The 13,104-nt window shown below is 40.2% G+C and overlaps 1 protein-coding gene across 1 annotated transcript; it reads right to left on the bottom strand.

Annotated features, from left to right (window-relative positions):
- Positions 1-2,744: 2,744 nt before the first annotated feature.
- LOC125034749 (sucrase-isomaltase, intestinal-like) lies at positions 2,745-13,015 on the bottom strand. The gene is made up of 19 exons (XM_047626691.1): positions 12,874-13,015; positions 12,259-12,401; positions 11,996-12,100; positions 11,489-11,640; positions 10,869-11,040; positions 10,445-10,544; positions 9,989-10,113; positions 9,505-9,630; positions 8,764-8,895; positions 8,281-8,511; positions 7,487-7,677; positions 7,195-7,302; positions 6,847-6,983; positions 6,552-6,675; positions 5,830-5,959; positions 4,714-4,875; positions 4,008-4,156; positions 3,670-3,805; positions 2,745-3,429 (listed from the first exon to the last, which is right to left on the bottom strand). The coding sequence occupies exons 1-19, from the start codon at positions 12,974-12,976 to the stop codon at positions 3,196-3,198; spliced, it is 2,760 nt and encodes a 919-aa protein (XP_047482647.1). The 5' UTR covers positions 12,977-13,015; the 3' UTR covers positions 2,745-3,195.
- Positions 13,016-13,104: the final 89 nt, after the last annotated feature.

Genomic DNA, 13,104 nt, shown 5'->3' with positions numbered 1-13,104 from the left:
GTCTATCTATCTATCCATATTCATCTACCTATTTATCTGTCTACTTATCTATCTATATACATATGCATACATACATACATACATACATACATACATACATACATATATATATGAATATATATATATATATAGAGAGAGAGAGAGAGGGGGAGGGAGGGAGGGAGGGAGGGAGGGAGGGAGAGAGGGAGGGAGGGAGGGAGAGAGGGAGGGAGGGAGGGAGGGAGGGAGGGAGGAAGGGAGGAAGGGAGGGAGGGGGGAGGGAGAGAGAGAGAGAGGGAGGGAGGGAGGGAGGGAGGGAGGGAGGGAGGTAGGGAGGGAGGGAGGGAGAGAGAGAGAGAGAGAGAGAGAGAGAGAGAAAGAGAGAGAGAGAGAGAGAGAGAGAGAGAGAGAGAGAGGGAGGGAGGGCGAGAGGGAGAGGGAGAGGGAGAGGGAGAGGGAGAGGGAGAGGGAGAGAGAGAGAGAGAGAGAGAGAGAGAGAGAGAGAGAGAGAGAGAGAGTTAGAGTGAGAGAGAGAGAGAATGAGAGAAGGATAGGAGAGAGAGACGAAGGAAGAAAGAAATATAACATACAGAAAAAAAAAAAAAGTATACGAAGAAAATCCAGACAATGCGACGAGCGAAGAGGCGAGCAGAAAGACAGCAACAGCAAACGGAAATCATCGAGAAAGAAAACAAAACAAAAATAATTCCTCTTCAAGTTGCGCCTTCCCATCTCCCGACGAACCAACAACCAAAAATCAAACACGGGTGACGTACAAGAAAAAGGAAACCTCCAACAATGCAAATAAAAACAAACAAACAGAAGAGGGTTAAATATAGGAGCAGCAAAGAGCAAAGGAGCGAAGAAGAGCGGCGTGGGAGGCTCTGGTGCGTCACAGAGTCTCCCTTTGTTAAGGTGGCTGGTGGGTGCGGCTCCTTCCTCCTGCTGTGGGGAGGGACGGCGGAATAAAAGGAGGAAGAAGGAGGAGATAAAAAGAGGAGGAAGAGAGGGGGGGGAGAGAGAGAGAGAGAGAGGGAACGTGGGAGAGAGGAAGAGGATGAGTAGGTGGTGGCGGGTATAAGTTGAGTGCGGGTTAAGGCAGTCTAACCTACAATTTTGCGATGTAGAAAGAAAACGAAAGGTTGAAGTCTTTAACAAAAAAAAGGCGGATGGTGATAGGTAGGCAGACAGCGGGGAAGAAAATAAGAGTAAATGATAAAGGAGAAGATCGCGTAAGGAACAGAGAAATGTGTTAAATTCTGGAAGTAATAAGTAAACACAAATAAAAGAATACGAATCAACAATAAAAAATATAAAGGAAAATGGAAGGGTACGTTTGGAGACCACAGAGTACGATATAACATAAACCACTCGGTAATTTAAGACTAGAGTAATTTCTCCTCCTCTACCTTCCTCATTAGCCAGCTTAGACTCTAATGGAATCACATGGCAGCGTTTTCACTTTTCCCAGAGTAATCAGGAGAAACGCTTTGGTCTCAGTCGCTTTTCTGTTTTATATGAATCAACTTTTTTTTCAGTCTAACTGTATGTGTTAACTATTGAATTGGTTTACAGATCTTAACATCCACTTTTTTATGCTTTATCGTCTCTATGTAAAAAAAAAATAATAATAATAATAGTTTTTGGAAACTAGTGTTGGAAGATACTTGAGTGGATCAATTATATTTGTAATTCTAAGAAAGATGAAATGGAAATAATAATGAGACTAATGAAAATAGTTGCTATAAGTAAACATAACAGCGATAATTTGCTTGCAGTAAATGAAAATACGGAATCACTTACACATTACACAGTCTAATGAACTCTTTTAGTATGCATTAAATTTCCACGACGCAGTCTTTACAATAACACCTTATGAAGTGTAAGAGTACCTAAGTCTTTCTTTAGATTCTAAAGGAACTTCGCCGAAGGCCGAGCTCATATCCAAAATTAAGAAAATCTTGACGGTCTCCCTCGGACACTTTCAAATCGTGGTCTCATAAAGCACTTGCATATTTACCTGGATTCGCAAACACACATATACCACACACACACATACTACACACACACACACACACACACACACACACACACACACACACACACACACACACACACACACACACACACACACACACACACACACACACACACACATATTTAAACAGAAAGAAAGAGACAGACAGATAGAGAGAAAAGCAGGAAAAGAGAGAGAGATGTAGTAGGAGGGAAGGAGAGAGAGAGAAGCAGATGAAAAGAAAAGCACAAAACACAAAAGAACATTAGAGTAGAGAAGAATAAGAAAGAAAACAAAAGAGAAGAGAAGACGAAGAAAAATGTAGAAAAACCAGTCGCCACACTTTTCAATCATTACCCAAACTCCAACTGCCGACATATTTCAAGGAGGCCTATACTCGTTCCACCTCAATACATTTTTTTCTGTTCATGTTCTAACCGGACTAAATTCGTCACATACATTTCTTCTCATCTTTCCTTTATGATGCTCTCTTCACGTGAACCCATTACTAACATTATGAACACGTCATTTCCTGCATAATGAATGAACGCGAAAAGTTCTTTGTGATTTTCAACAGATTTACTCTCTGAGAAACAATAGGTTTATATACATGTTTAGTTTTACGTTTTTCTTACTGTCTCACTTGTCTACGAAAGCGTCTCGGATTATAGTTCGTGTTTTATCTTCCACAGCAGTTATTTATTCTCTATATTAGTACCCTACTGATGATATAAACGTAAAAAAATAATGACAACCGTACGGTTTATTTTCCTCACAGAAGGATGTTTGGCACTACAATATTTTTAGTTCAACTGTACAGGTTATATGCCTGCTATATGCCTCTTTTACAGACTGTATTTTTTTTTCTTTTAATTATACAAAAGACTCCTACGTATTACTATTTCCTGTATATTTCAGTTAAATTAGGAGTAATTAAGATTAAACTAACCACCGTTTCCACTTACCATGTGATTTCAGCTACACATTAGTAGATATGAACGACATGAAATGCCTGATAGTATGAAGTCTTATAAAAGGGATCATGGTATTAACATTGTTTAGTTGATCTTAGTTATGTCTATCTAGGCGTTGTCTCTAAATATGAAAATACAGGATGGTAGGCAGTATACAGTTGTACTATCGGTTAGTGTAGACACTCGGCAATCATTTATTCAGCTTTTAGAATAAAACATCCACTTTTACAGGCCATTATCATAATAAATCTTGACATTCAGGTCGTCGGCCAGTGGGACAGAGATATAGATGCTCAGGAGGCTCGCGTCAGCATCATACCGCCAGCCTGAGGACGGAATATCAGCGCCGTTGACACTGATCCTCTGCGCGTCCTTGGGGAAGCCGAGGATGTCAATCGTCTCCAAGTTGATGCCAGCCACGGCGTCTTGACCGTGCATTACCGACATCGTCAATTCTTCCTGATGTTAAAAAAGATCGAGTGAAATAAATACGACGTTTGAAAAGAACAGTTTCTACATTCTAGAGCACTTTAGGTTACATGAGTCCACTTTCAATTTGTACGATGAAGAACTTCGCTCCATAAATTTGCACGTGTGATAATAAAAAATAGACACAAATTGTCACCAGTTCACCCTCAGTTTATATGATGTAGAATGGCGACTAACGACACAGAAAGCACAATTGTCCTTCCAGATTACCTGATAATAAGCCAATTTGCTCATGTAAGACTCGGACATGACGTGTTCCAGCACTTCACCGTCGTCCCAGAAGATCTCTCCCAGGGCGATCATGAGCTCGTCCAAGGCGACCGTCAGTCCGAAGGGATTCTTGCGACTGGAAGAAAAAGCGTTCGGAGAGCATGACGCTAACGGAAAATGTTATTGGAAAAGTCGGTATCTAATGAGAACTTTTGGTATGGGACAGCTGGCTCTATTTCTTACTCCCTGTGGTATAAAAAAGAACCGATATGCAAAAGACACTATCGTCTAAAACTAAAATGGACCTCTGGTATGGGATAGATGGCTTGGTTTCTCACCTTTCCACGGTGTTAAGAGCAGGAACCTGATAAGGAAGGATGTAACCACCTCGGACATACACGGGTATTATCTCCAAGGGTGCGGATACCGTCTGGGTAGTTGGTCCTGTTGCCACTAATTTAGCGTAAACAAGATCATACCAAAGCCCCTGAAATTTAAAACATAGAACTAAAATCATATATAAGGAGGGAAAACAAAGAATTAATGTTAGAAAAAAATTAAAGGTCATCTATACTGTATTAACATTTACTCATACAAGAAAAAATGTATGAAACTAGATAACCTACTGTGGCTAAAGTAAGGCTTATAAGACAATGACGTGGTATTTCATTGTTACTCATGAATGTAAATTCAAACGGATTATAGGAATGAACTGAAATGGTCTTGTTGTTGATAGACAGTATTAACCACGCCTGATTTGTTATAGCGTTTTTTATATAAGAAAGGGTCTTGGGGATGAACATGTCAAGAAAATACCTATTTGTTCTAAAATATTTTCCAAACTCTCCTACTCATCCTCTCTCTCTCTCTCTCTCTCTCTCTCTCTCTCTCTCTCTCTCTCTCTCTCTCTCTCTCTCTCTCTCTCTCTCTCTCTCTCTTTCTCTCTCTCTCTCTCTTTGCAAGCCTGCCTACCTGACTGCCTCTCTGCTTCTCTCTCTGTTTCATCTCAACTCCCTCTCCCTCCCCCAATACCAGTGGCTTTACCTGAGGGAAATAGACATCCCTAGAGGTAGCTCCCTGCGTGATCACTGGAGCCACCATGAGCCCAGAGCCCCACAGGAACTGGTCGTCCACATCACGAGCGGGGATGTCAGCAGGGAATTCGTTGAGAAGAGGTCGGATGACGGAATTGCCGTGCATGTGTGACTGGTGTGGAAAGGGGATGAGGATCAAAGCAGGTAAGGTACGTGTAAGGATGATGATGGTAAAATAATACTTTTGCGAATAATGATCATGCATATAGTACTGATAAGGACGATATTGATGATAATGATAATGACGATATTGATGGTAATAATGATGATGATGATGATGATGATGATGATGATGATGATGATGATGATGATGATGATGATGATGATGATGATGATGATGATGATGATAATGTTGATGATGATGATAATGTTGATACTTCTACTACTACTAATCATTATTGTTATTATTATTATTATCATTATAATAATAATGATGATAATAATAATAATTGATAATGATAATAACAATAATAATAATAATAATAATAATAATAATAATAATAATAATAATAATAATAATAATACCAATACCAATAACAATAACAATAACAATAACAATAACAATAACAATAACAATAATAATAATAATAATAACAATAATAAATATAATAATAATAATAATAATAATTATAATAATAATAATAATAATAATAATAATTAATATGATAAAGATAGCATTAATGAATAACATAGATAATGATAATAATTAGTGTTATCATTATCACATTCATCAGGATTATCGATAAGTTACCCATTAATTAAAGTGAAAAAAATAGGTGAATAACCAATCTATGTATAATTATTTAACAATAGTCAGCCATACATTGCTTTCGGCTGATAGATGGATTCCCCTAGTAATGCTGACGGCCTCTAAAGCTGCTGACAACGTTAATGACCGATCGACAGTCAACATGTGAAAGTGAAACCGTTTAAAATTCCAAAAAAAAAAAAAAAAAATACCGAATCTGCATGAATGTTACACAACCAAACCAAACATGATGTAACAAATACATATATAAACACAAACAAAAGACGGAAAATGACGGAATGATCAGGCGAAACTCACTTTGTGGAAGAGGGCGTAGAGGAAAGGCAGATACTTGTAGCGCAGTGTGAGGACTTCACGCGAAATCTCTCCTACTTCGGGCCAGACTCCAGGGTCCTGATCGGCTGTGCCCATCGTGTTATGGTTGCGGCTGGAAGGTTCAGGTTTACACTAAGATTCAGTTGAGAAAGAGCGAGATCTGGACATGTCTATTGCTGCTGTTATGTGTGATTGGGACTATGTTTACTGAATGGAAGAAAGGGGTAGCTGTTGTTTGTGTATATTCATTTGCTATCCTATCTGCAGAGTGCGTCAAATGTGCAATCAAATGTTATGTATACATGTAGGTATCAAATCTTACCGTCTGATCTGATTGGCGTACAGCACATACTCTTGGACACGTAAACAATGTGAAAGTGTTAAACTTCTCGCGTTTATCATTCGTGTGTAATTTATGGTTTAGTCTTTTGCTAAGAGTGCATTTAAACTTTAGACTTTACCCAGAACTGCGCTTTTTTATGGATATCACTAAACTGTCGCTTTTTTTTTATATCGCACTAAAGATCTCGGCGAAAAATGTTGCAATATCCAGTCTACGTGGGATTTGACAAGCAGAAGGCGACAACACATTAAGGTACAGTACACAGAGTTTAATGCTGTACACGTTTAGAATATCACCCAAGTTTCCCTTCTTCGATATCAAAATTCGCAATCAACAAAAAAGTACTAGAAATAATAGCTACCTGAAGGGATAGAAGGCTCCCACCTGCATCCATCTGGCACACATTTCGAGGTCAGGTTCGTCGAAGAAGCCACAGACATCAGCGCCAACCATGGGCAGGCCAAACATATTGAAGTCGAACATACCTGAGGTTAAGCGTTGGAAATTTTAATACGGAAATTAAATGGTGTTTTGTTTTGGTAGTAAATGCCGTTTTTCTCTTTTCCTAGTGTCTCAGCAAACTTAAAAAAATAAACTACTTCATATTAGTAATTCTAAATCATAACAGAGCCCTATAACTGAATGAATGGCCTTACCAATGATGGACATGTGCATTTGTTTCCAGTCTGCCTTATTGTCCCCTAGCCAGTGGACAGCGTACTTGCCGGAACCCGGGAACGTGGAGCGGGACAAGACAACGGGACGCTTGTTTGGGATCACCTCCGTCAGACCACTGCCAAAAGAAGGTGAATTGGAATATTTACCTTAATACGAAAAAAGAGAACACATTTCTTTAAAATATTATAATATTACTAATGGCTTCTTTAAAATATCATAATAGTACTAATGGCCTCTTTGAAATATTATAATAGTACTAATGGCTTCTTTAAAATATTATAATAGTTTATTCAGTAAGGCATATAAGTCTTTCTTCACAGACTTACTTGAAGGTGGCGATGGTTTCTGTTAAGCCATACAATGAGTGGACATCGTAGTGCAAGTAGGTCTTGGTGCCATCTGTCTGGTTGCCGGACATACAGATGGTGTGATCACTGAAACGTTACTAAACGTTATTTTCATGTCATGGCGTATTTGATCAATTGATGTGAATGGCTATCTATATCACTGAATTCTAAATTTCTTCAGTCAATTTGCTATTAACCATTATTTATTTTGTATCCATTCTTCACCTCGACTTCTTCATTCAACATACAACATGCAACAACAAACACTCACCTGATCCTCTTGCTCTGATTGTCACCGACTCTGATCATCATGGTCGGGTAGGGGGGCGAGTCCCACTTGTTCTCGGGACACTTGAGACTCCAAGGGTCCTCTCCTTCCGGCCAGTTCCAGGGTTTGTCCATGTTGGTGCCGAAGTTGGCCGGCTCGTTCATGTCGATCCAGATGGCGTCGTATTGCAGAGCCTGAAAACGATGTGGGGGGGGGGGGGTGAGCATGGGTGGTAGTTTGGGTTTAGTTATTGCTTTTGCAAGGCAGATTGACAGAAGGATAAAAGGTGGGGAGAGACGGGGAGATGGACAAATAGAGGGAGGGAGAGAGAAAGGGAGGGAGGGAGGGAGGGAGGGAGGGAGGGAGGGGGTGAGAGAGAGAGAGAGAGAGAGAGAGAGAGAGAGAGAGAGAGAGAGAGAGAGAGAGAGAGAGAGAGAGAGAGAGAGAGAGAGAGAGAGAGAGAGAGAGAGGAACGAAGGAAGAAATAAATCTAACAGACAGAAAAAAATGTATACGAAGAAAATCCAGACAAAGCGACGAGCGAAGAGGCGAGCAGAAAGACAGCAACAGCAAACGAAAATCAGTGTAAGAAAACAACAAAAATAATTCCTCTTCAAGTTGCGCCTTCCCAGAGAGATAGAGGGGAGGGGGGGGGGCAGACAGACAAGAGAAGACAGAGGAGAATGAAAAGAGTGGGAGAAGGGAGAAGAGAGAAGAAAGAGAAAAGAAAGAGAGGTAACACATACCCAGACAAACAGGCAAAACAAGACAGACATAGACTCGAACGCCCCACTCACATCATGGAAAAGCTTGAGTTCGTTGGTCCACCAGGTCTTGGTCTCGGGCTTCAGGAAATCTGGGAAAATCGTCTTGGTATCAGGCCACACGTAACCCACCATGTAATCGTCTGTTCCGGGTTCTTGGTCGCTTGGGACGAGACTCGGCTCGGACCACTTGATGAACACGTCCGATTCCTTGCCTCGCGCTGCCGGGGCGTAGTTGTCGAAGTCGATGACCAACGCAGGATCCTTGGGGTAACGATTAGTTTGAGTTAAACCCTTGATCGTCTTGTGATGTTTTTTACGTTACGTGATAATGCAACTTATTTCAAAGTGTGAGTCATTCACATAGATGTGGTCCATTTTACATATAAATCGCACGTGCAAACCAATAAACTATTAACGCTGACCGTTGCAATTTACTAGAATAACTCAATCCCTGTTTTTTTTTTTTTTTTTTATAAAAGCGTAGTTAAAAAAAACAAAAACATTTCACCTTACCAGAATTAGTGTGACTTTAATGTTGTCATTGTGCAGTTCAGTTATGAGGTCTGGCATGTCACCCCAGTTGACAGGATCATAAGTGAAATCACGCTGACGGTCCATGTAGTCGATGTCACACGTCTGCACGTCCTGTACGCAACGAAGTCACTATGTTATGAATGTGTAGTTTTAAGTATATTGTAAGTCATATAGAGCATAAAAATATATTTTAAATGTAAAATAGTGGTTCCCAAACTTTCCAGCGATGGCACCCTAAGCTCATTTTCGAAACCATTTCTTCACCCCACATAAACTTACCATTACAGCAAAGTACATCTTCACCTGTCCTACAAAATTACTTCTGTTCAATGCAAAATAAACAAAGGTTACATGCCTTAAATGACAAACGTAAAACTCACCAGAAGAATGAGAGTAAAGTTATTGCACACATAAGCTTTATTTCTTTTTAGAATCTTGCGAAATCCTTAGATTATACCCAATGACTCTCCAGGGTGCCGCAGAAGCGAGACCGGGAACCACTGCAGTAAATTATCAATACATCCTAGACTGTGCATAAGTATGCATCGTTATCAGTGAGGTTATATATCATGATATCTTGTGTATACCTCTATCTTGTCGTATGGGAACTCACATAGTGTGCGATACCTTTATCGCATTGCATTATGTGGAGTTCAAACCTTCGTCAGGAAAGGTAGGTAATTAAACACTGGTATCTTGCCAAATTACTTATTCACTTACCTGAGGGATGCCCATAGACTTCATCCTCTCCCTGGCAGCGCGAACGCCATCTGTCGAGTTGTAACCCCAACGGGAAAGATGGAAACCCAGCGACCAGTACGTGGGCATAGCGGGCGTGCCGACCATCTGAAGGTATATACTCAAGTAAACAGAGATGCAGGTGGATGGATAAATATATATTTGAATAAGGAATGACAGGATATGCATTGCTAAATAGAGTTCAATATTTAGATGCTGTGATGCATAAACAACCATAGAAGTTGAAAACAGCTAATAAATAGCGATTAAAGAACTGAATAAATAACACACATTTCTCCACGGATACACAAACGCAACTAACACCTAAAAAAAAAAAAAAGACAACAATTTCAAAGAAAAAAAAAACGTGATGAAATCTTAAACGCAAAAAAATACACAAATAAAATCGAACAAATAAACAATACAAACAAAACAGTATTGCTTAATATATTATAAAAGCACATACATTTGCATACTGAAGGTTCAAATCTTCAGGATCGGGTCCCAAAAAGAAGTGAAGATCGATGATGCCGCCGATGGTGCGCAGGGTTAGGGTGGGGGTCCCGTCGTCCAGGAGGAAGGTGGAGTACTCTGGGGTCAAAGGGCGAAATAGACTGGTTGGTAAAAAGCCGGAGGTGATGTTAGTTGTTATGGTGATAACAACTGTGTTGATGATGGTAAGAGTTTAGTGAAAATGGTGGTAACTGTTATTGATGATCATCATGATGCTAATAATGATAATTATATGAGTTTCGAATATTTCGAATCCATGCGTGCGATACTTGGAAATTATTTTAAAATTATAATGATAGCACATAAATTAACAAAGCATTCATAAACTACTGAAACAGCAATTCAACAAATTATTCGTACAAAGTAAATCCGAAACTTTGTCATCAACTTAATCAACAAAACCACTCACCCATCGCGTTGCTGTTGTGGAGAAGAACCGAGTGAGAATTCCCTAGGCCGTCCTCCATTACCATGTAGTAAGGGTGGTGACCATACTCGTTCATGGGATCCTGTGATAGGGTTAGGGTGTGAGTCTCCGTAATGCTAATGTGTTTAGACATAAAATTTCATGTTTTCTTTTTTTTTTCTACTTTCTTCTGACTTTCGTTTTTCTTATTTATTTCTTTTTATTATTTCTGTTTTCCTTGCTCCCTTTTTAATAAAGTGATGTGTTAACGGTTCAGTTCAAAGCAAGGATACCTCCCACACACTACGAATACATTATGAATGAACTCAACTACCGACTCCAATAAGAATAAAACATTGCTATATGAATTGATCAGTTAATACCCAGTAAATTGATGTGATAAAAATACGCTAAGGTGGTCGCTCACCGTCCCAACAGGCTGGTCCCTAGCGAAGATCGGGAAGGTCGTGCGGGGCTCGAACACCTGACGGAAAGACGTGTGGGTGTTCTCGCCGAAGCCGTACAAGTAGGTTGACATGAGTTCTGTGTGGAGTTGGATGAACTGGTCCTCAAACGTCAGGGGTCCCTCCGATCGGAAACTGTAGGAAATTGGAGGCGATGTACTGAGTGTTGGGGATGTGATGGGAAATGGGTTTATTATTCGATAGATCTGATCAGATCCGCTTGCCGAATAAATAATGGGATGTAAAGTTGATTTAGGGTTTGAGTGGAGAGCTGCTGGATCGTCATGCTGTTGGCTGAGCGGTGCCCAGCCAGTGATCCCCAGACCCTTGGCGATTTGCTTAATTTTAATGAATAATTCACGATACAAATGCTGAAGATCTAAACTTTCATAATGCCTTCTTATTTCATATGCTGAGCTTTAGCTATTCTGAATTTGTTGCCACCTAATGCAACAGGCTTGCTGAGTAGACGAATTTACCAAAAACTAGGGTTCCTAAAAAAAAAATATATATAGCTTAGCCTTAAATCATGTTATGAGGCTAGTTTGCAAATCATCAGTGTTAGAATACCGGATGCACGTACATGGTGTTGCCGTTCGAGTTCCTGTTGACGTTAAAGTGGAATGGCTCTCCGTTGCCGCTGACGCCGACGGAGTAAAGAGGCTCCGTCTCGGCTTCAGCTGGCAGGTTTAGTGGCAATGGGACCTCATACCGTGCGTTGACCTGGTCATAAATCTGAAGAGGAAACACCGTAAAGGTTAGTCGCTCTCATTGTGTTATTATATACAGAAAATATACATGAGTATGAAGACACACGTATAAAATAATATGAAAAGAGAATGGGTGTCTGAGGTCTTTGTAACCTGCATTCTTAGGACTAACAAAGGTTTCCTGAGTTGTTAAAGCTCCTTATTAACTACTCCGCTACCAGAATTTAGATGCGATTTTACAACTACTGTAGTGCATATTTCAACCCTTCAAAGAGAGCGAAAAATCCAATCAGCACATGAAGAAAAGCGATTTAAAGCGCTCCAATGGAAAATTAGTGTAAAAATATAAGCCTAAGCCAACAAATGAATCACCGGCCTACCTTGACTTGCAGGTGGTAGTTCTCATGGTAGATAACTTCAAACACGAGGTCGGTCACGTCTCCACCAAACATGGTTACGGAGGCATCTGCCTTCTTCAAGTTAACCTAAATTGTCGAAAAAAATTCATGGATTAGAAAATGACAGAGAGCAAAAAACAGAGAAAATGAGATACTGAATTTGTATATCAAATAAAAAGCTGTGTCAGATAAAATAAAAAAGGGGGGATTATGTAAAGATTTACGAGAAAAGAAAGAAAAACAACCTTGAATCCTCTGCCAGTGTCCTGAGCTTCACCGTCCACCACATAGCCTCCAACATCATTGCTGACCATGTGGCATCTGCCATCCGTCCACTCACAAGCTGTGTACTCAGCGCACTTTGTTTCTGAAGCGACGTCTTGACCCTCTGGGTATGAACATGTGATTTGTATTGAGTGCTTACATGTGAATACTACACGAAGTACAGATTTGTGCATGCGTTTAAAGTATGAAAGTGTAGGTCTTTGTATATAAATTTCCCCTTGTGTATATACATACATGCATTCACTGCACACATATGTAGTTCATCTACATAAAATAATGTGTTGCTCTCAGTAACTATGTATCGTGAAAGAACAAGATTGACCTGCAAGAAACGCTAACGCGAAGCCAAAAGCATTTTTTACTGAAGTTCAATCTTAATCTATCATGAACAAAGGTCTTTTCATATTCATTGCATTAAAAGCCAATTAGTTATAGAAACAAACAAAAAAATGAATTATCTGTGACCCAGTGCTTTAGGGATATTCGTAGAGACATGTTTTTCTAACCGTCTTAATTTTAGTCTTAGTCTTAATCACACGCTACAGCAACTTCCTTCCCAGCCTCTTTTACCGAACCTGGAAATGGACACTCGATCGCCTGCAGCTTCGTTTGCTGGCCGAGGGTAAGGGTCCCCACCAGCGCCGCCGCCAGGATAGCCTGCGCCACCACCCTCACCATCTTTCCTTCTTCAGACTAACACGGAGACGAAGGGAGGCATCTCTCCACCTTATATTCGGGTCTGATTCTGCTTATCTCTTCTCTCGCCAACGCGGCACTCCGCACCTGCTGCCTGTCACACGGTGGCT

This window comes from Penaeus chinensis, chromosome 18, assembly GCF_019202785.1.
Source record: "Penaeus chinensis breed Huanghai No. 1 chromosome 18, ASM1920278v2, whole genome shotgun sequence".
NCBI lineage: Eukaryota > Metazoa > Arthropoda > Malacostraca > Decapoda > Penaeidae > Penaeus > Penaeus chinensis.
The sequence above is the reverse complement of the archived record's forward strand: the minus strand, read 5'-3'. Positions and strand labels throughout refer to the sequence as shown.